At 37.5% G+C, this 24,369-nt stretch overlaps 1 protein-coding gene across 1 annotated transcript in view; it reads right to left on the reverse strand.

The window, feature by feature from the left end:
- Positions 1–24,369, reverse strand: part of LOC128664354 (hyaluronidase PH-20-like) — a 37,172-nt gene that overhangs the window by 4,761 nt on the left and 8,042 nt on the right. The window contains exon 2 of the mRNA XM_053719192.1: positions 23,794–23,883. Within this exon, the coding sequence (XP_053575167.1) occupies positions 23,794–23,883 (90 nt within the window). The remainder of the gene's footprint in view (positions 1–23,793; positions 23,884–24,369) is intronic.

Raw genomic sequence — 24,369 nt, forward strand, 5'->3', positions numbered from 1 at the left:
ATTTGAAGATAGTATTTGGAAAATAGAGCCAAGCCTTACTCTAGACAGTGGGTACAAGCCAGCTGAATTTTTTAAACTAACAGCCTCCCTGCTTAAAATTTATAGGGAGTTTTCCCTCAATAAATTAAGAGAGGTTCCTAGAAATTGTCTAAAGTGCAATTGAAGTTGCACTATATTCCCATAAAGTTAAAGAGCTTTAAACAGGAGATATTTCTGGGCCAATTATTGGAAGAAGGAAAGCAGTCATATACTAGCTATATAAAGGTGTGCAAACAATATTGAGGTTATACATTATACCACGATTGATAGTGGTTTGCAAAGATATTACTAGAACAGAGTGCTATTGTTTCAGTTTGTTGCATTTGAATTTGAATCTGAACCTCTCTCAATGATGCTCTATATATCTCTTTTTGTCGAGAACCAACTTGTTTTCATTGTCGATACTAGAATTAAGATTAACAGGTTAAGATACTAAGGGCTTAGCAAGAGGGAATTGTAATAAGAAACTTTAATCTGTTATTGGCTTACTGAACAAATAGTGGTTAGAATTTACAACAGGTTAAGTGGAATAGTATGTGAAATAGCAGAAATGGTTAAAATTCAATTCTTTTATAAATCTAATTTTGGGAAGCTCGATAAAAGGAGAATTTAACTGCAATAAACTAAGATAAGACAAGCCAGAAGGTCTGGAAGTATAGGTATCTTTCTTTCAAAGTAAGAGGAAATTTGACTTCTGGATAAAGTAAGAATATTGAAGTGCTAGAGAGTGAAGGGGAGTGTAGCACAGGGTTTTTTTTTTTTTGTTTTTTTTTGGGGGGGGTAGTTATATTACTGATATTAATATTGTAATATCAGTCTGTAAAATCACTGTTGACACTCTGTATTAAAAGTACGCAGCTTTTCTGCCTAAACTAAATCACTGTATATATTTGACATTGTCAGGGGTATCTACCCCTCTTCCCTTTTTTTTTCCTCTCACTCACCGCACCTCACATTCCTCTCCTCTCTAAAATTAGTCAATGGACAGATTCTTAGTCAGTACTAAAAATACTGTAGAAAATATGCCACCCAAACAACTAAAAGAGAAAACCTTGTAGTAGTATTGGTACCCTAGATATATAACAAAGGGACAAAAGCCCAAACAGAAGTCAACATATTAACACAGTCTGGTGAAACAAAGCTCTGATATTGTTATGCCACAATTTGATAATATAAAAAAAGATAGTTTCACTATCTAATGAATTTAAACAAATTTCCAATAGACTTGCTGAGATGGAAAACAGAATATCTGATATAGACGACTTACAATTTAGTCAAAAGTTCTCCCTTGACTCTCAAGCAAAACCAATTCAGACTTTGCAAATGCGAATAGACGACTTAGAAGATAGGTCTAGAAGGAATAATTTAAAGTTTGTTGGCATACCAGAATCTCAGGAATATTCGAATATTATGGATCTAATCTCCCTTATAATACCTAAAGCGTTGGGGTTTCCTTTAGAACAACTCCCAATAAATATTGAAAGAGCTCATAGAGTAGGACCAGTTAAAGCAAAAGATGCTTCGTATGTCTCAGAGACCAATTATAGCAAGATTTTTGAATTTTCAGGATAAGGATAAACTTCTTATCTTATATCGCAAATCTATCACATTCGAACTTAATAATAAACAGATAATATTTCAAGATTTTTCTTCGGAGACGATTAATAAGAGAAGGGAGATGTCACCCCTTTGTACACAGGTGATTGACTTAGGGATAAAAGCCACCATGATTTACCCAGCGAGACTTAAAATCTGGCAGAATTCTGAGGTTGTATTGATAGATAACACTGAAGAAGCCAAACAATACATAAAAAATGCAGAGAAACAACAAAATTCTGAAGTATAATAAAAGGTGGGTGATCAAAGAGTATAACAAGCTGATATATTAGGTGTGTGACTTGTCCATTTGTGCGGTCTTTTTTTTTCCCCCTCTCTCCTCCCGCCTCACCCCTTCAATCTGTGTTCACTATGGTGTCAATATAGTACTCTGTTTTTTTCGCGATAAATGAAAAGTTCAGTTAAAATTTTATCCTGGAATGTGGGGGGTATAACCTCACCCATTAAGAGAAAAAGATTATTATATCAACTTAAAAAATCCGCCCCGGATATAGTACTCTTACAAGAGACATTTGAATGAACATGACATTGCTAAATTAAAGATGGGGTGGATTGGTGAGTTAGTAGCAGCTCCGGCAGTTGGCAGGAAGAGGCGTGGCTTGTCTTTTCAACAAAAAATTAGACTATGAGATTAAAACCCAAATAGACAAAGAAGGTAGATTTTCAATACTTAATGTATTCACACAAGAACGCAACTTTACGATCTGTAATATAAATGCTCCGAACAAGTTTTGTTCTACCTTTTGAAAGAATCTACTAAAATTATGGATTTTATAGATTCTGAATTTATAGTTGGAGATTTTAATAGTGTGTTTAACCCATATTTAGACCGCCTTAAATGCTCCCAAACTAACAGATATCGAAGAGAAGCAGAAGGCTTAGTTAAATCCAAGTCGCACAAAATGTTTTAAAGAATTGACTTGTTTTTAATTAGTGAATCCCTTTTGGGTGCTGAGATTGTGATGGACATTGCCAACATATTGACTTCAGACCATGCAATTATATCAATAATTAAGCAGTATAATGCTAAACAGAATAAAAGGGTAGGGTTTTACTTTCCCTCATTCGTTATTTCCAATATTAAATTTAGGAACTGGATGCAATCAAAATGGAGGAAGTTTATTTACTTTAATAAGAATTTTCTTCCAAAAATAGAAATTTTCTGGGAGTCAGCAAAGGCTTTCTTTAGAGGCCAAATTAAGGTGTATATGATCGCAAGAAGAAAGGACCTAGTTAAAAAGGGAAACTCAACTAGCAAATCAGTTAAACAAGTATGCAAGATACCTAGAAAATTCCAATAAGTTAAATTGGTCCAATTATCAGAGAGCAAAAATAGAGAGAGAAGCCTTTTTAAATCAACAACTATCAAAGTCTGATATAAATAACCATGCAAGATTTAACAGATTTTCACCAAAATTAGCCAAATCATTAGCTAATTTAGTTAAAAGTAGGAGAAATAATTTTATTGGAGCCATTAAGGTTAAAGGGACAGTCTAGGCCAAAATAAACTCTCATGATTCAGATAGAGCATGTAATTTTAAACAATTTTCCAATTTACTTTTATCACCAATTTTGCTTTGTTCTCTTGGTATTCTTAGTTGAAAGCTTAACCTAGGAGGTTCATATGCTAATTTCTCATACCTTGAAGGCCACCTCTTTCAGATTGCATTTTAACAGTTTTTCACAGCTAGAGGGTGTTAGTTCACATATTTCATATAGATAACACTGTGCTCGTGAAGTAATCTGGTAGCAGGCACTGATTGGCTAAACTGCAAGTCTGTCAAAAGAACTGAAAAAAGGGGCAGTTTACAGAAGCTTAGATACAAGATAATCACAGATGTTAAAAGTATATTATTATAACTGTGTTGGTTATGCAAAACTGGGGAATGGGTAATAAAGGGATTATCTATCTTTTAAAACAATAAAAATTCTGGTGTAGACTGTCTCTTTAAGGATAAAAGATATACCTCCCCCAAAGATATAATATCCCAGTTCCACATGTTCTTCCAAGCATAATATTCTGCTAATAAAGTTGATTTGGAGGCAAAAGAATTTTTGGAATATCCTAATCCCTAAGATTAATGATGAGCAGCGTGAATTTTTAAATAAGGAGATATCGAAGAATGAAATAGTATTAGTAATAAAGAAATCTCCAAATGGTCCCAGTCCCAGATTTAATTCCAATGGAATTTTGCAAGATATTACAGGAGGATGTCATCCACGTTCTTGTAAGACTGTATAATAGTTATTTTATTGATAATAAACAGTTTAAATATTTTTCAGCAGCAAATATTACGTTAATACATAAAAAGGATAAGCACATAGAATCTATGGATTCTTATCGCCCAATTTCCTTACTAAATGTTGATTATAAAATTGCTGCAAGTATAATGGTAAACAGACTTAAGGGAATTATAGGGGGAATTATACATACAGATCAAACTGGATTTATCCCAGGTAGGACCTCTCAGAAAAAATTAGAACTGCCATGTTTCTGATAGAAACATGGTAAAAAGTCTGATACGGATTTCAGAGAATCCAACATCAAATTATTGGACAGAGCGTATCTTACTCCGCTTTCTATGTCAAAATGGAAGAATTCAAAAGTCACTAAATGTACGAGATGTAGCTCTTTAGAAGCGGATCTGATACAGGTCTTTTACTCATGCCCTAAGATTTATCAGTTTTGGTGTAAAGTAGAATATTGGCTTAATAAACTCATTCCAAGTAAAATTAAACTACAAAAAGAACAGGTTATATTTCTTGTACAAGAGAAAGATACAGAATAAACAGCTAGTTAATACGGCAATTCTGGTTGCGAGACAATTTTAAGAAACTGGAAAGCAAATAGAGCACCAAGTATAGCCACATTTATTAAAAATATGTCTCTTCAACTAGCATTGGATATTAAAAGACCCATTGATCTTTCTAGAGAGTAAATTGCAAAAGTTGATGATAAAATGGGAGAAGTTTTTACTCTCTCATTCGTGGAATATACAAAAACAAATTATAGCTCCATTACAGGATTCTCAGGCATTCCAACAGTTAACCCTGTTAAATACCAACATTTGGCAAAATGACTGACTCAAAGGTGGGGTGGAGAGGGGGAGGAATGTGTTATTGTGTGTTTATGTGTTTGCTTGCTTGTTTGGTATGTCTGTTATGTTTAGGTCAAGATGTAGGAAAAAGGGGAAGGGAAAAAAAAAGAAAAAAAAATATACCAAAAATATAAGGCGGGAACTTAGGGAGGTGTACGGTATTCAAAAGTTTGTTTTAAAGAAAAGAAAGTATTAGGGTAGCCGATATCTGAATATCTGATAAGTTTTCCTCTCTAACGTAGCATATAGTTTTAGTTTGTACCATTACATCCCGCAAGGGGTAATGGAAGCTTAAAGGAGAGGCTGGCTGCTTTTATCTCACCATTTTTATATTTCTAAGTACACACCCTGCGAGGTGAAATGTAAGCCAGATTGAGAGGCTGTCCTTATTTTTTCTGTTATGCCTTTTCTGTTTTACAACAAACACCCTGCGTGGTGAAATGTAAGCCTAAAATAGAGGTTGTTTAATAGTTTTGATGTACCCTGCGAGGTGAAATGCAAGCCTATTTGAAAGGTGTGTTTTTTTTACTTTGTGTATTAATAAAAAAAGAATTGGGAAAATTTTTTTAGCATGGCTCCCATCCATCTACTTTTTCACTTCCTGTTCTCTCTATCGACCACTGCAAGGTGATTTATATAGCTCATCCAGATTATATTTCGTGTGAGAATGTATTTTGGGCTTTGATTCATTGTTGTGCCTATAGTTTTACTTTGAAGTTGTATCTGTGCTGATCACATGAGAACTATGAAAAACATCAGATGTTTTGCATAGTTATCATGTGTTAAAAAATTTAGATTTGGTAGATGCTGTAAACAAAGTTAAATATGATTAGGTCATGGGTCAAGTCCTACAAACAAAGTGTGGGAACTTTCAACTCACCAACATTTCTACACCCCTCATAATTAAAGGGATATGGAACCCTAAATGTTTTTTTTTCACGATTCAGATAGAGCATGCAATTTTAGCCACCAATCAGCAAGTGATACCCATTCTTCTGAACCAAAAATGGTCTGGCTCCTAAGCTTACATTCCTGCTTTTTCAAATAAAGATACACACATAGATAGTGGAATGGCCCAGGCGCCTACCAAACGGAGGCAAGTACTAACACACACTAATGTAAATATAAGATATAAGTATAAAATGTATTACAAATAGTACATAGAATACAAAATATAAAACCAATATTTCATGGGTCCATGATGGCTAACAATAAAATAAACAAAATACATATAAAAACAAGCAGGATATTAAAAACAATGTGGAGAATATACAGATAAACTTCTGTGATCTAGGGTATAACAGATAGAATTAATAACGATATGGTGTTGGAAAAAATAAATAAATGAGAAAAATGACTAGTGAAAAATCCTGTGGGTCCTTAGTTAAAGTTCTGGTCGTGTTCCTATAAATGCCATAAACAAAATGGGGAATCCAATAAGTGTTATTAGTGTGAACAAAAATCTGTGTTAAACCAATCCTTAAAAACTTCAAAGTGTCAATAAAAGAATATACAAGTGTCACTGAAAAATATGTTGAAGGTGAAACAAAGTGGACAAATGAGGTGAGGAAAGTGTCCGGTATTAAAAAATTCAAAAATGAAAAATCGAAAATAAAAAATAAAAAAATAAAGGTGCCTGTATCCAAATTTCCAAAAAATATGAGTGTCTGTTTCCAAATCAAAAGGGAAGTGGTGTTGGACTGGTGTTGGTGTGACTAAAGAATAGTGACTGATAAATGTCCTATATTCACCACAAGACTTGATTGTAGTACATATCACAACAGTATAAAAACAGATATAATGGGCTTGGATACAATTACGATCTCCTCCTAAAAAAACAGAAATAAAAATAGTGTAGATTGTACAACAATTTAACAATAGAATAAGGCTTACCAGTGTCTACGTGTTTCGGCCCGTATTAGGCCATTCCACTATCTAGATTGTTCCCTAGGTGCACCTCTCCCTAGGCTATAGGTACTCAGTAGGCGCTTTTTCCATTTTTTACTCACGGTAAATAAAGATACACACAGAATGAAGAAATTTTTTTGGCGTGTTCGGGTTTGGCTGTTATAGTAATACACATTTACTTTTTTTTACTTTATCCGCCCGCATCTCCTGCTTTGTTTAGCATATGGATAATGAATCTAGCTTCCTCCAATCGTTGCATGTCCCCTTTGAAGTCCAGCTTGTATTTAATTCATTAAAGTTTACAATGACTTTAAAGCCCATCTTCACACAATATCATTCCTCAGAGGCAGAGGGAAAGGAAATTAACGCTTGTTAAATGGGGACTGATACTTTCTAACTAACAAGCCCCTCAGATGACCAAAACTGACAAACTAGAAACTTTATGCAACTCCACATCATTGACTACCCAGGTGTAGCCTTTTTACCTGGCTGTGCAGGTTATTGAAAGAAAGGAGACTTGGGAGGTGCTAACAGATACATTGACACCATAATCTGATCACTCAGCTCCTGCGGCAAAACCCATTGTCACAGTATTCCAGGTGCTTTGGGCATTATCGGCCTAGCATAGTTCTTTTTTTCTTGTTATACCCTAGAAAAAGGCACTTGAGAGGTGACATGATTACTTTATATAAATATATTAAGACCCATATACAGAGTTGGCGGAAGCTTTATTCCAAAGACAGTTGTTTGTGACAAGAGTTCACAATTTATGGCTGGTGGAAAGAAGATTTAATCTCCAGCTACATAAATGTTTTTTTCATGGTAAGAACAATCAAATTGTGGAACATCTTGCCTAAGTAGCGTGTGACTGCCAATACTTCAGTACTTTAATAGCAGAAATGAAGCACCATCACAGCTTATGCGATTAAAAAGTCTTGCATTTGGGGCGGAGCCAGCGCTCAGAGGAGATGGCTGCACGTTAGTCAGCTCCGGTCTTCCTAAAGGGCTAAATCCAGTTAAATGCTAGTGTACATGAGCTAAACTGTTTTGAAATGCAGCCTTATCGAATCTAGAACAGCACCTCTGACCGGGACTCACTCCAGACGGATAACGTGTCAGCGGGGAGTCCCATTATGCAGTGAGGCCTGTGTAATGCCTAAGCGCCTTGTGAGCAAAAACGCTTCTAGCTGCAGGAGAGGAGTGCTGCCAGAGAGAACACTCACGGGGACCCAAGGCGAGCTGTTAAGGCAGTAATCAAGCGGCAGAGACCTGAGGTGGGTGCACTTTGGAGCCATCCAGCTTATGTGAGAGGTTCCGGGGTGAAAACCAACATAATTGAAGTGGAGGCCAGCGGCCATTACACGCAGCACGCATGAAAATACAGCCCCACAGATATCTTTAATAAGCAGCAAACTCTATTACGGAGGTAAGCAGGGGGGAATTATTGGCCACCAATAAGGATGGGAAACATCACACACTTCACGGACACTAATTATGTTACTGCATGTCACCCAGCCTAAGGTTAAGCAATCAGCATCAGACCCATAGTGGAGGATAATTATATTGTTTGAGGGAGAGGCAGCACCTAGGAGCACAGCTCCCACATCAGCTCAACTTTGGATGCCTGCAGCTGCATGCTGTTAATGTTGTACATTACATAATAAGGAATTATTGCAGGACAAGCTACTTCTCATTTTAGGAGCTTAAATGTCTCCCAAAAAAGGCGGCAAGCCAGACAAAAGTAATAAGAAGCAAACAATGGCACACTCCTCTGTAAATAATTTTTTTAAACATGTAAGCACACCTGGTAAGGTGCTGACAACCACAAATGAGGCTAGAGCAGAGGCCTCCTCCTCCTCATCAGAGTCAGAGGAAGAGAGACCAGAATCCGCCATCTCAGTCCCTAAGGCCCTGCTAGATTCCCTGCCTTCTAAGAAAGACTTTTCAAACCTAATAGGCCAAGTCAAACAATGCATCAGGGAAGAAATCTCCAAGATTAAAAAAGATCTTTCAGACATGGGCCAGAGGGTAGAAAAGTTGGAAGATAGCAATGACCTTATTGACTCAAATATAGATTTTCTCAGATCTAAAGTTGCCTCTCAAGACAATTTACTTTTACAAATGCAGAATAAACTGGACAATTTGGAGAATCACAGTCGTCGCAGTAACAGAGTCAGAGGAATTCCGGAAACCGTCTTGCCATCTGATCTGGAAGATTATCTGCAAGGTCTGTTTAGACTTATTCTGGGAGTTGATTCTGAAGCTACTATTGCTCTGGACAGATTTCACAGAGCCTTGAGGGCGAAACCTCTGGGCAATCAGCCCCCAAGGGACGTGATCGTCAAGGTCACAAGGTACCAAATTAAAGAAGAAATAATGAAAAATGCAAGACAGAAATTCCCTCTCAAATATAGGGCTGATCCCATCCAGCTATATGAAGATTTGACCCCAAGAACGCTGCAGAAGAGGTGAGAATTTAGATTCTTCACCATCACATTAAGGCAGCGCAACATTCCTTACAGATGGGGACACCCCTTCAACCGGCAAATTCCATGTAAAGGAAAGAGACTCATATGCCACACTACAGAGGACATCATACAGATCTGTAAAGACCTGGACATTGCTGCCCCAACACAACAAGAAGAGGTACGTGGAGACAGAATGGAAACATCCTGCAATGCCCCACCACTTCCCAAGAGAACGGAATGGAGGAAGGTTCCAGCAAAATCTGCAAATAAAGACAATCAAAGAATTGACACTGATGATGCTTCAGGAAGGTGAACTTTCTAGATGAGACAAAACTCGAACTTAAGTTTGATTGTGGGGTATAGGCTGCTATTGATGCAGCGACAGTTATGCCATACAGAGGCCGTCCGCCTTGGGCTACCCCGTGAATTCTTGGGGGGGTGCACCATGGTGCGATGAGCCCAAAGAAAACTTCTGGAAGGGGAAGCCCTCATTAAGTGACTGCTCAGAAGGTATCTGTGGAAAATGTGGGGCGAGGTAAGACATGTAACCAATATCTGCTTAATACATGTGAATTGTATGAAATCGGTTTAGTATAGATTCTTAATATGTAAAGTGTAGACAAGAGAGTGGCTCACATAACTTTTCTGTCTATAATATATGGCTGTTTAAATTGTTTAATCTGCACTATTAGATAGAAGGGGTCATGCGCTCACACACTGTTTTAGTTATGCAATATGCAACTGACAATCTATGCACTATGCATACATTTGCTATTTATAATTATAAGCCCAATAGGGGTTTCTGTGTTCCCCTTTTTTTTCTGTTTAAAAGGAAAGAGAAAAAAAAATGCTAGTTATTGTTTTAGTCATTTGCACCAGGTTGTGCACTGTTTACATTGTTCAAATTCTGCTGTTTATTTTGCTATATGTTGCCATTGGGTCTACCCTAGTCTGAGGAGTGTATATTGGGCTGGGATTTACGATGTAACACTGATATTACAGGTATACAGGCCTAGATATCTCAGAAAAGAGACACAAAATATAAGATGACAAAAATTAACACACCCACTATACATATCATCACTCAAAATGTGAAGGGCTTTAACTGTCCCAATAAAAGGGCTATGGCTATGCGGGACTTGAGTAGGAGAGGAGGGAAGATCCTTTTATTACAGGAAACGCATTTTAAAACGGGAGTGGTACCTAGGTATATTTCCTCCCAATTTCCACAACATTTTCATTGCACGAACGCCAATAAAAAAAATTAATGGTGTCAGTATCCTGATACACAAATCAATCCCATTTAAACTCCAAAAAATAGACAAAGACAAAGAGGGAAGGTACTTGGGAATTCTGAGTTTGATGTTTGGCAGGCCTGTGACCATCGTAAATTTATATGCTCCCAATCTAGGGCAAGGCCGTTTTGTTTCCCATATCTCAGACAGAATCTCTGATCTAGTTAAAGGCCCGCTAATCGTTGCTGGTGACCTTAATGTCCCTTTGGAGCCTGAATTAGATAGCTCCAATCCCAGCGTTAGGCAACATCAAAAAATGCTTCACTCCATACGGAGAGACATCAAAGCTCTGACACTTCATGATGCGTGGCGCTATGCCCATCCACAAACCCGAGACTATACTATTTCCTCAAACCCACAAAAAAGCTATTCAAGATTAGATTACATATTAGTGGACCATATAGCGATAGCATTAGTTAAACATGTAAATATTAAACACACAGTATGGTCAGACCCCTCTTTAGTGGAATGCGAGATGACATGGCCCTCTGCTCCCAACAAATCTTTTTATGGGCGCCTAGACAACCAGTTGTTCGCAAATGAATCAACTACTTTTGAATCTGCTGAGTATTTAGACAATTATTTTACTATTAACAATACACCAGACATTAGCCCCACAATACTATGGGAAGCACATAAAGCCTATATTAGAGGCGAGTTTATTAAACTACAAGCTTCTAAATGCAAACAATCCCTTAGAGATTATGCTAAACTAGCACAAGAGGCGTCTGAGGCCGATATGTTGCTGAAACTCAGCCCTAGAGATCAGGAACTAGCTAAGGACTTACAAGAAAAGAGGGAAAACTTAAATAAGCATTTACAACTTGAATCACAAAGAATCTAACAGTTTGTACAACAGAAACATTATGGGGAGGGAAATAGATCGGGGAAACTCTTGGCGAGGGCGCTAAAGAAACAGCATGCCAGCTCCTATGTTCACTCTCTTAAGTCATCACCCAATACTATTATTGAGGATACAAAATCCATTGGGGATACCTTTAGAACATTTTATCACAGACTATATAACTTGTTCCCTAATAGATCGCCAACTTTGCATCAGGCAAAGTGCGAAAAATATCTAGAGGGCATAAGTCTTCCTAAACTTAAGGAAGACGAGGTAGCCTTGCTAGAAGCTCAAATCTCCAGTAGGGAGATTTTGGAAGCCATTAAGGAATTGAAGCCGGAAAAGGACCCAGGCCCGGATGGCCTCAGCAATAGATACTATAAAATTTTTAAAACCCAACTTACCCCACATTTACTCAATTTGTTTAATCAGATATCGGAATCGGTAGTTTTCCCTGAGACAATGCTACAGGCCCATATATCCGTCCTACCCAAGCCTGGCAAAAAAAACAGACACCCCAGCTAATTTTAGGCCAATATCTTTACTAAACGTAGATCTCAAACTATATTCCAAAATTTTAGCCAATAGAATAGAGTTCTCCCAAAATTGATATACCAAGATCAGGTTGGATTTGTCCTGCAAAGAGAGGCCAAAGATAATGTATGTATAGTATTAAATTTGATGGAATATATTAAAAAACAAAATCCCCGCAATATATCTTTCAACTGATGCTGAAAAAGCTTTTGATACATTAGACTGGACCTTTCTATTAACAACCCTAAAAGAATTTGGCTTCCCCACGAAAATTAGAATTTTTTTTGCCCTATAATCTACTCCATCGGCCCAGGTACGGGTAAATGGGGTTTTAACTGAACACCTAGAAATTCGGAACGGAACGAGGCACGGCTGCCCACTCTCAAGCTATAAAACTATGTGAACATTCTAGAATAAAGGGTATCACTATACAGGAGCAGACGTACAAGTTGGCAATGTTTGCTGATGAAATACTTATGACATTAACCGACCCATTACAGTCCCTCCCAAGCGTTCAAGGGGAGTTGGAGAAATACGGGGCAGTTGCAAACTCTCTGATAAATGCAAACAAATCGGAATTATACCCGATAAACCTTTCAGACGCAGAACTATCGGCAATTAAATATAGGTTCCCCTACAGAATACAGAGTCAGGCATTGAAATACCTGGCGATTTTTCTGACCCAAGATCCTATGACCTTGCGAAAATTAAATTATGGTCATTTGGTGGTGGAATTTGAGCACTTAGCATCCTCCTGGCTGCCGAAAACACATATATCCTGGCTTGGAAGAATTGCTGCTGCTAAAATGACATTGCCGAAAGCCTTATACGTCATGCAGACATTGCCTATACCAGGAGTTGCAGCAGATATCAGTAAAATGCAAGCTATCATTGATACATATATATGGCATAGAAGGCCACCAAGGTTAGCTAAGAATACGCTCTATAGGCATAGGAAGACGGTGGGCTGTACTTTTATAAATTGGTGATTGCCGCGAATAGGGTGGTTGAGTGGTGCAGACAGGGGGGTGACTCCTATAAGAGAGGGGCCCATCTAGAATCCCAATTGCTGAGGGTCCCACAGCTAGGTGCTATATGTTGGGCACCTCAAAAACCTCCTATAGACAAAATAGAAGATTATCCTATTATCAATGAAACATGGTCCGATTGGCTTAAAATACGCAATAAAAGTAGACACATAACATCAAATTACTCACCTCTAACAATACTACACCCAAACGAGGAACTCTTGTTGCACCGGCCAGAGAAAAAACATAATTTATGTAAGAACTTACCTGATAAATTCATTTCTTTCATATTAGCAAGAGTCCATGAGCTAGTGACGTATGGGATATACATTCCTACCAGGAGGGGCAAAGTTTCCCAAACCTCAAAATGCCTATAAATACACCCCTCACCACACCCACAATTCAGTTTAACGAATAGCCAAGAAGTGGGGTGATAAGAAAAAAGTGCGAAAGCATATAAAATAAGGAATTGGAATAATTGTGCTTTATAAAAAAAAATCATAACCACCCCAAAAAAAGGGCGGGCCTCATGGACTCTTGCTAATATGAAAGAAATGAATTTATCAGGTAAGTTCTTACATAAATTATGTTTTCTTTCATGTAATTAGCAAGAGTCCATGAGCTAGTGACGTATGGGATAATGATTACCCAAGATGTGGATCTTTCCACACAAGAGTCACTAGAGAGGGAGGGATAAAATAAAGACAGCCAATTCCTGCTGAAAATAATCCACACCCAAAATAAAGTTTAACGAAAAACATAAGCAGAAGATTCAAACTGAAACCGCTGCCTGAAGTACTTTTCTACCAAAAACTGCTTCAGAAGAAGAAAATACATCAAAATGGTAGAATTTAGTAAAAGTATGCAAAGAGGACCAAGTTGCGGCTTTGCAAATCTGATCAACCGAAGCTTCATTCCTAAACGCCCAGGAAGTAGAAACTGACCTAGTAGAATGAGCTGTAATTCTCTGAGGCGGAGTTTTACCCGACTCAACATAGGCAAGATGAATTAAAGATTTCAACCAAGATGCCAAAGAAATGGCAGAAGCTTTCTGGCCTTTTCTAGAACCGGAAAAGATAACAAATAGACTAGAAGTCTTTCTGAAAGATTTAGTAGCTTCAACATATTTCAAAGCTCTAACAACATCCAAAGAATGCAGCGATTTCTCCTTAGAATTCTTAGGATTAGGACATAATGAAGGAACCACAATTTCTCTACTAATGTTGTTGGAATTCACAACTTTAGGTAAAAATTCAAAAGAAGTTCGCAACACCGCCTTATCCTGATGAAAAATCAGAAAAGGAGACTCACAAGAAAGAGCAGATAATTCAGAAACTCTTCTGGCAGAAGAGATGGCCAAAAGGAACAAAACTTTCCAAGAAAGTAATTTAATGTCCAATGAATGCATAGGTTCAAACGGAGGAGCTTGAAGAGCCCCCAGAACCAAATTCAAACTCCAAGGAGGAGAAATTGACTTAATGACAGGTTTTATACGAACCAAAGCTTGTACAAAACAATGAATATCAGGAAGAATAGCAATCTTTCTGTGAAAAAGAACAGAAAGAGCAGAGATTTGTCCTTTCAAGGAACTTGCGGACAAACCTTTATCTAAACCATTCTGAAGAAACTGTAAAATTCTCGGAATTCTAAAAGAATGCCAAGAAAAATGATGAGAAATACACCAAGAAATATAAGTCTTCCAGACTCTATAATATATCTCTCTAGATACAGATTTACGAGCCTGTAACATAGTATTAATCACAGCGTCAGAGAAACCTCTTTGACGAAGAATCAAGCGTTCAATCTCCATACCTTTAAATTTAAGGATTTCAGATCCTGATGGAAAAAAGGACCTTGTGACAGAAGGTCTGGTCTTAACGGAAGAGTCCACGGTTGGCAAGAGGCCATCCGGACAAGATCCGCATACCAAAACCTGTGAGGCCATGCCGGAGCTACCAGCAGAACAAACGAGCATTCCTTCAGAATCTTGGAGATTACTCTTGGAAGAAGAACTAGAGGCGGAAAGATATAGGCAGGATGATACTTCCAAGGAAGTGATAATGCATCCACTGCCTCCGCCTGAGGATCCCGGGATCTGGACAGATACCTGGGAAGTTTCTTGTTTAGATGGGACGCCATCAAATCTATTTCTGGAAGTTCCCACATTTGAACAATCTGAAGAAATACCTCTGGGTGAAGAGACCATTCGCCCGGATGCAACGTTTGGCGACTGAGATAATCCGCTTCCCAATTGTCTACACCTGGGATATGAACCGCAGAGATTAGACAGGAGCTGGATTCCGCCCAAACCAAAATTCGAGATACTTCTTTCGTAGCCAGAGGACTGTGAGTTCCTCCTTGATTGATGTATGCCACAGTTGTGACATTGTCTGTCTGAAAACAAATGAACGATTCTCTCTTCAGAAGAGGCCAAAACTGAAGAGCTCTGAAAATTGCACGGAGTTCCAAAATATTGATCGGTAATCTCACCTCCTGAGATTCCCAAACTCCTTGTGCCGTCAGAGATCCCCACACAGCTCCCCAACCTGTTAGACTTGCATCTGTTGAAATTACAGTCCAGGTTGGAAGCACAAAAGAAGCCCCCTGAATTAAACTATGGTGATCTGTCCACCACGTTAGAGAGTGTCGAACAATCGGTTTTAAAGATATTAATTGAGATATCTTTGTGTAATCCTTGCACCATTGATTCAGCATACAAAGCTGAAGAGGTTGCATGTGAAAACGAGCAAAGGGGATCGCGTCCGATGCAGCAGTCATAAGACCTAGAATTTCCATGCATAAGGCTACCGAAGGGAATGATTGTGACTGAAGGTTTCGACAAGCTGCCATCAGTTTTAGACGCCTCTTGTCTGTTAAGGACAGAGTCATGGACACTGAATCTATTTGGAAACCCAGAAAGGTTACCCTTGTCTGAGGAATCAATGAACTTTTTGGTAAATTGATCCTCCAACCATGATCTTGAAGAAACAACACAAGTCTATTCGTATGAAATTCTGCTAAATGTAAAGACTGAGCAAGTACCAAGATATCGTCCAAATAAGGAAATACCACAATACCCTGTTCTCCGATTACAGACAGAAGGGCACCGAGAACCTTTGTAAAAATTCTTGGAGCTGTAGCAAGGCCAAACGGCAGAGCCACAAACTGGTAATGCTTGTCCAGAAAAGAGAATCTCAGGAACCGATAATGATCCGGATGAATCGGAATATGCAGATATGCATCATGTAAATCTATTGTGGACATATAATTCCCTTGCTGAACAAAAGGCAAGATAGTCCTTACAGTTACCATCTTGAACGTTGGTATCCTTACATAACGATTCAATATTTTTAGATCCAGAACTGGTCTGAAGGAATTCTCCTTCTTTGGTACAATGAAGAGATTTGAATAAAACCCCATTCCCTGTTCCAGAACTGGAACTGGCACAATTACTCCAGTCAACTCTAGATCTGAAACACAATTCAGAAATGCTTGAGCTTTTACTGGATTTACTGGGATACGGGAAAGAAAAAATCTCTTTGCAGGAGGTCTCAACTTGAAACCAATTCTGTACCCTTCTGAAACAATGTTCTGAATCCAAAGATTGTGAACAGAAGTGATCCAAATTTCTTTGAAAAAACGTAACCTGCCCCCTACCAGCTGAGCTGGAATGAGGGCCGCACCTTCATGTGGACTTAGAAGCAGGCTTTGCCTTTCTGGCTGGCTTGGATTTATTCCAGATTGGAGATGGTTTCCAAACTGAAACTGCTCCTGAGGATGAAGGATCAGGTTTTTGTTCTTTGTTGAAACGCCAGTAACAGTTGAAATAATAGAATCCAACTGAGAACCAAATAATTTGTTACCCTGGAAAGAAATGGAAAGTAGAGTTGATTTAGAAGCCATATCAGCATTCCAAGTCTTAAGCCATAAAGCTCTTCTAGCTAAAATAGCTAGAGACATAAACCTGACATCAACCCTGATAATATCAAAGATGGCATCACAGAAAATTATTAGCATGCTGAAGAAGAATAATAATATCATGAGAATCATGATGTGTTACTTGTTGCGCTAAGGTTTCCAACCAAAAAGTTGAAGCTGCAGCAACATCAGCCAATGATATAGCAGGTCTAAGAAGATTACCTGAACACAGATAAGCTTTTCTTAGAAAGGATTCAATTTTCCTATCTAAAGGATCCTTAAACGAAGTACCATCTGACGTAGGAATAGTAGTACGTTTAGCAAGGGTAGAAATAGCCCCATCAACCTTAGGGATTTTGTCCCAAAATTCTAATCTGTCAGACGGCACAGGATATAATTGCTTAAAACGTTTAGAAGGAGTAAATGAATTACCCAATTTATCCCATTCTTTGGAAATTACTGCAGAAATAGCATTAGGAACAGGAAAAACTTCTGGAATAACCACAGGAGATTTAAATACCTTATCCAAACGTTTAGAATTAGTATCAAGAGGACCAGAATCCTCTATTTCTAAAGCAATTAGAACTTCTTTAAGTAAAGAACGAATAAATTCCATTTTAAATAAATATGAAGATTTATCAGCATCAACCTCTGAGACAGAATCCTCTGAACCAGAAGAGTCATCAGAATCAGAATGATGATGTTCATTTAAAAATTCATCTGTAGGGAGAGAAGTTTTAAAAGATTTTTTACGTTTACTAGAAGGAGAAATAAGACATAGCCTTCTTTATGGATTCAGAAACAAAATCTCTTATGTCATCAGGAACATTCTGCACCTTAGATGTTGAAGGAACTGCAACAGGCAATGGTACTTTACTAAAGGAAATATTATCTGCATTAACAAGTTTGTCATGACAATCAATACAAACAACAGCTGGAGGAATAGCTACCAAAAGTTTACAGCAGATACACTTAGCTTTGGTAGATCCAGCACTAGACAGCGATTTTCCTGTAGTATCTTCTGACTCAGATGCAACGTGAGACATCTTGCAATATGTAAGAGAAAAAACAACATATAAAGCAAAATTGATCAAATTCCTTAAATGACAGTTTCAGGAATGGGAAAAAATGCCAAAGAACAAGCTTCTAGCAACCAGAAGCAATGAAAAATGAGACTTAAATAATGTGGAGACAAAAGCGACGCCCATATTTTTTAGCGCCAAATAAGACGCCCACATTATTTGGCGCCTAAATGCTTTTTGGCGCCAAAAATGACGCCACATCCGGAACGCCGACATTTTTGGCGCAAAATAACGTCAAAAAATGACGCAACTTCCGGCGACACGTATGACGCCGGAAACGGAAAAGAATTTTTGCGCCAAAAAAGTCTGCGCCAAGAATGACGCAATAAAATGAAGCATTTTCAGCCCCCGTGAGCCTAACAGCCCACAGGGAAAAAAGTCAAATTTTTGAAGGTAAGAAAAAATGATTAAATCAAATGCATTATCCCAAATATGAAACTGACTGTCTGAAAATAAGGAATGTTGAACATTCTGAGTCAAGGCAAATAAATGTTTGAATACATATATTTAGAACTTTATAAACAAAGTGCCCAACCATAGCTTAGAGTGTCACAGAAAATAAGATTTACTTACCCCAGGACACTCATCTACATGTTTGTAGAAAGCCAAACCAGTACTGAAACGAGAATCAGCAGAGGTAATGGTATATATAAGAGTATATCGTCGATCTGAAAAGGGAGGTAAGAGATGAATCTCTACGCCCGATAACAGAGAACCTATGAAATAGACCCCTTAGAAGGAGATCACTGCATTCAAATAGGCAATACTCTCCTCACATCCCTCTGACATTCACTGCACGCTGAGAGGAAAACCGGGCTCCAACTTGCTGCGGAGCGCATATCAACGTAGAATCTAGCACAAACTTACTTCACCACCTCCATCGGAGGCAAAGTTTGTAAAAACTGAATTGTGGGTGTGGTGAGGGGTGTATTTATAGGCATTTTGAGGTTTGGGAAACTTTGCCCCTCCTGGTAGGAATGTATATCCCATACGTCACTAGCTCATGGACTCTTGCTAATTACATGAAAGAAAGTTAGACCTAGCCCCAACACCTAAACTACTAGATCATATTCCAATATATCTGCTAATGGAAAAAGGCAGATTAGCGGAAAAAAAGACACTATTGACACAAGATCTCACCCTCTTTCAATCCTGGTTCATCTACCACCAGGTACGTCACTTTTTATCCACGCATAAAAATAAGCAGGACATGACTAGACCGCTCACAATGTTTGAAAAAAATATGCATACAACCCCACCATCCCAAAAAAGTAATTTCGATTATGTACAGAGACATACTCAAGTCGTATCTCCCTGCCAAGCCAAACTACACACATAGATGGGAAGCTGAGATGGGAAGGGAATATCCCAGTAAACAGTGGGATACATGGTTTCAGGCGACAGCTAAATCAGCACACTCAGCAGCAGCACTCGAAACAAATATAAAAATCCTTACTAGGTGGTATCTCACCCCCTGTAAATTAAAACATGTTCAACAGCGCCAGCAACAGATGCTGGAGGGGATGTGACCAAGAAGCTACAATGTTCCACATATGGTAGGAATGCGGGATAATACACACTTTCTGGGTACAGATATATCAACAGATTAGTAAAATTATCGGGACTGAACTGCCACCCTCACCTGAGGAAATTTTATTTAATGCTACTCCAGGAATCTCTTGTGGGATTAGTAAAAGTCTATCACATACTAATAAATGCAGCAAAAAGACTCATAGCAAGGTTTTGGAAGAAGGTACACGCGCCAACACTTAGCAATTGGATTGACTTAGTTAAGAACACCTTAATGTTAGAGAGGCTACATTATCTTAAAATGGGCAGTCTGAATGTCTATCAAGATATGATATTTTTATGGGAGCAATATATATATGGGCAGGAGGTGACTAACGGATAAAATTAAAGTTTAAGATGGAAACAATTTCCTTCTATAAGATATGCACATGCTGATTGAAATTTTAACACCGTTTATTAAAGAATCTGTTGGTAGACCCATGGCAAATTATTTGATGATATTTGCAATCTGCTGTTCCTTTTTTGTTTGTTTTCTTTTTTTTTCCCCTTTCTCTTTTTTGCGATTTTGTTCTTGATTATGTTTCTCTACTAAAAGTTAAGGTACAAAGCTATAGACATAAGTTTATTGGACTTTTGGAGCGGAAAGATATCTGTCGGACTAGAATATGCCACTTGCATGAGTCATAATATGCATAACCCTGTTTGGTTTATAAGGATAACAAATGAGGCTACTTACTTGATATTACCGCCAAGGGTCCTACATGATCACTAATTATAAATACCTGGAATGCAATATTTTATTTTAGAATTGACGTAATCATACCTTTCCTGTTCGTTGGATTGTATTATTTTTATTTGTACCTGTGAAGTTTAATAAGTTGTATAATTGCTTATGTTCTGTAAGTTTATCAAAACTTCAGTAAAGCTCTTTTGAAAAAAAAAAAAAAAAAGTCTTGCATTTATTTTCAGAACAGCAATCAAGATATTCACGTGTTCAGTTTAGGATGGAAAGTTTGGGATATTCCCAGTGACCCACTGACGCGTTTCGGCTCGCTGGCCGTAATCGTAGTGTCAGTGGGTCACTGGGAATATCCCAAACTTTCCATCCTAAGCTGAACATGTGAACATCTTGATTGCTGTTCTGAAAATAAATGCAAGACTTTTTAATCGCATAAGCTGTGATGGTGCTTCATTTCTGCTATTAAAGTACTATCTGAGTAATCATTGGAGAACACACACCAGCAATCTCCACCACGCCCCACTGCAGGTACTGTGATGGAAGAACGCCCTGGACGTCAAAGTGTACACACACGGAAGGATAGCAGAGACGCACAGGACGCAGAGAAAAGACGAGCCGGTATCCGCAATAGTGGAGTCTCCAGGGCAGAACACAGGTGAACACCGGGTTTGTTTGCATTTAATAAGGAGATGAGTTCTGGACATAAGGCGCATGTGAGTGTTATCCACAATAGTATTCTCTGTAGTGTGTGAACTGAACATCGTTGAAGGGTGTATTTTAATGGAGTCACATAGCAGTGGGGTTTATGCATGGACATTGCTATATAAGGATACGTGACAGATGCTAAGCATCTGGTGTATGCCAATACTTCAGATCAATTTAAAAATGCCTTAGAAACATTTCTGGTTAAAAATATAATTCAGGCATATGATTGCTTATGTAAAATTTATAGTCTGTTTAATGTAAGTTTAATTGTGAGCTTCTTTATTGTAAATAATCGTTATGATTCAAGATACCCTCTGATACATATACATATTACTTTTGAATGTATGCTTCTCCTCTTATCTAATGTAGGCTCGCAAGACATGTTTTCCTGTATATTCACTTTAATAGCCTATTGACTATATGTACGTTTGTAGATATCAGCCGGGGGGGGGGGGGGGGGCATCAAGTTCATAACAAGGGTTTTATGTTTTTCATTATTTACTTATGGTTATGCTGCTGCCTGAGTAATACCTCTAAGCCCAATGATTCTTAAGCGAGAGATGTAATTGATGTTTGGGACCCTGACCTTATTTAGAAATATTAACCAACCTCTATGTATATAAGGCTCTGAATCTCTATCTAAAGTTTGACTGTAAGATGTTATATAGCATATATAGTAATTTAGGCTTATCTCTTACTGCCTCTCAAAGAGTGGAGGACATACCAAGAAGATTCGTATCTGATGACTCCCTTGCTAAGTGATACTAAAAGTTAATGTTATGTGTTTGGTTAATATAATCCTGCAGGGGGAAAAGTTATGATATTACAAAATTATAACTATTATACTTGGTATTTAAACTTACTGGGTATACAGGTCCAAGAGAGGTCTGTTTTACTTAAAAGCCCTCAGGTTAGAGGTAAGAGAGATTTGAGGCTCATAACTGACCTATACTAGTAGATACGCGGGCAGCCTGTGTTGCTTAACATCCTAGAATAATTGCCACTATATTGAGGGTATACAAATGAGGTGTGTGCAGGTCCTATAGGGGCCTGAATAATTTAAAACCCTCAGAGTTTAGTGGAAGCATTAATTGGGGTCCAAGAGTGGCCTTCACTATATAAGATGGCAAAAAGATCAATATGATAATGTACAGGTTGCCTGCGGCACTTAATATCCTATAATAATATTATATCTGTTATTTGGCTATATATTGGCCCCTATACCATCTCTTTGGTAATTCTAGAAGGGGTCCAAAGGTGGCCCTGTTAACACCCCCCCCCCCCACAAACTTAATCCCCTGCTTAATTCTTCGCCCAAGAGTGGCTGGGAATTCTTAATTGGGGTTTTCCATAACTTGTATTTCTTTGTTTATTTTAGGGGGCTAGTTCAGGGTAAAGAATATAGTACCATAGCATGAGGTCTTAGAGTGGCCATGTTAACATTTCTCCCAATCACTGTATGTTTTATAAGTTCTGTTGACTATTTCAAGGACAAGCACAAGCCTGCATATGTTCCGCATTGGTCATTGTATTTAGGCTTATTCTAAGTTGGTTGTTTTAATTTGTGTTATCTGTCCTCTTGAGAATGTACTTAGATAAAATGAGGTAATCTACATGGCTAGACAATGATATACTTAGATTCTACAGCTGTGAGGACATGTTTGTTTGGACCCAATATGTAAATCCTGATGTAGGTCAAATGGGCATGTTGCCATGATGTTTCTTTTAGATATTGTATTTTTGCTTGTCATATTACCTTAACAAAAATTACTTTAAAAAAAAAAAAAAAAAAAGATAATGCCATAGCACTTAGTCTGAACTTTAAATTAGTAGAATTTTTTCTGTAAAATTTTTAAGTTATGTCTATTTCCACTCCCCCTGTATCATGTGAAAGCCATCAGCCAATCACGAATGCATATATGTATATTCTTCTAATTATTGCACATGATCTGTAGGAGCTGGTGATTCAAAAAGTGTAAATATTTAAAGATTGCACATTTTGCTATTGGAAGTTAAATGGAAAATTGTTTAAAATTGCATGCTCTATCTGAATCATGAAAGTATAATTTTGACTTGAGTGTCCCATTTGTTGTTAGATTTGAAGACTGCTTTACTTTCATGCACTGTCCAATATCCATGCCCTGAAATGTATTCCTACTAGATACTCATAGCAGTCACATGCTCTATTTTAGTAAAAAGGAATGATTAGAAATGACTGATTTTCATGCAACCTTTCACCTGTTTATTCAAAACTTTTAATGTTATTTCTGAAGCCAAAAAAAAAGTGTATATAATATCTGTGATTGTTCAAATCTGAATGACATCTTCAGCTGAACTAATTGAATGAGCTTTATATAAACCACACAGTACCATTACTAAAACCAAGTAAAAAGAATATCATAATCACTGTTAAGGAAAAATATTTTTAATTCTGTATATATTTCTCATGTGTTAGAATGGGCTAACTATAGCAGTTACATTTACTTGTCAGTTCAGCTAGTACAGAAACTGCTGTATATGCAAAGTAAGTATTTTCAGCTACAGTAACACCCAAAGTTTGTATGGACAAGATAAGAAAAGACCACAAGGTGCTTATTGTGAAGATTCTCAGAAACACTGAACACGGCCTATAAAAGAGACACTATTCTTATCTGAGGCTGCACGCCACACTCTGTATTACTGTAAAGTGACCTGTTGTCATTTTGTTGTAATCTGTTTAATTGTACAATTATAACCTTATTAATTTGGAACAGCTGTCTTAATTTTTTCTTCAACATCACCAAAGATTCTTAAAAACATTTTTAACTATGATGTTAGGGTATGAAGGTAAATCTAAATATATTAGAAGCCTATTTTTGTGAATATCTGGTATACTCACCAGTTTAGAATTAATAGCTAGACTGATAAAATATAACAAAAATGAATTCCATTATACTTTTTTTTTTGGTTTGTAAATAAAGCCATAAAAACCTTTGGATTTTAACTTACCTCACTGACAGTGAGTTCCGTATCTCCCCACAGGATAAATCCAGCGGCTCCAAGGGCAGCACTTTCTCCAATTGTATTTATTAGGTCATACTGGAAGAAATGTGAAAATAGACACATAAGTATGTATGCTAGTTCCATAATAAACTTAAAGAGCATTTATGTTAATACAGATCACAATTGACATAAATATTTATTATGTCATATGTAAAGATAATCAAAAAAAGATTGTGCCATTTAAATAGGACAGTGATCATTATATATTGATAATGTTCTGCTGCATACTAGTCAGTCAAAAAGAATTCAACCCTAACGGAAATGTATCATCTGATGTTAACTTCTCTACTTCAGATAATGTTTCATAACCAAATAAGTGCCACTCAAACAAATTTCACTTGAATGTGCTATTCCAGGAGCAGTCATATTTTACCTTTTTTAGGGCCAGATTACGAATGGAGCGCTAACAGTAACGCACAAAAGATAAGGGGTATAGGGAATATGTTCTATGTATCTCTCTCTATGTATTTATGAATAAATAGAACATAGTCTTCTATGTTAAGAACATTGGAATGTGAAATA

This window comes from Bombina bombina, chromosome 6, assembly GCF_027579735.1.
Source record: "Bombina bombina isolate aBomBom1 chromosome 6, aBomBom1.pri, whole genome shotgun sequence".
Taxonomy (NCBI): Eukaryota; Metazoa; Chordata; class Amphibia; order Anura; family Bombinatoridae; genus Bombina; species Bombina bombina.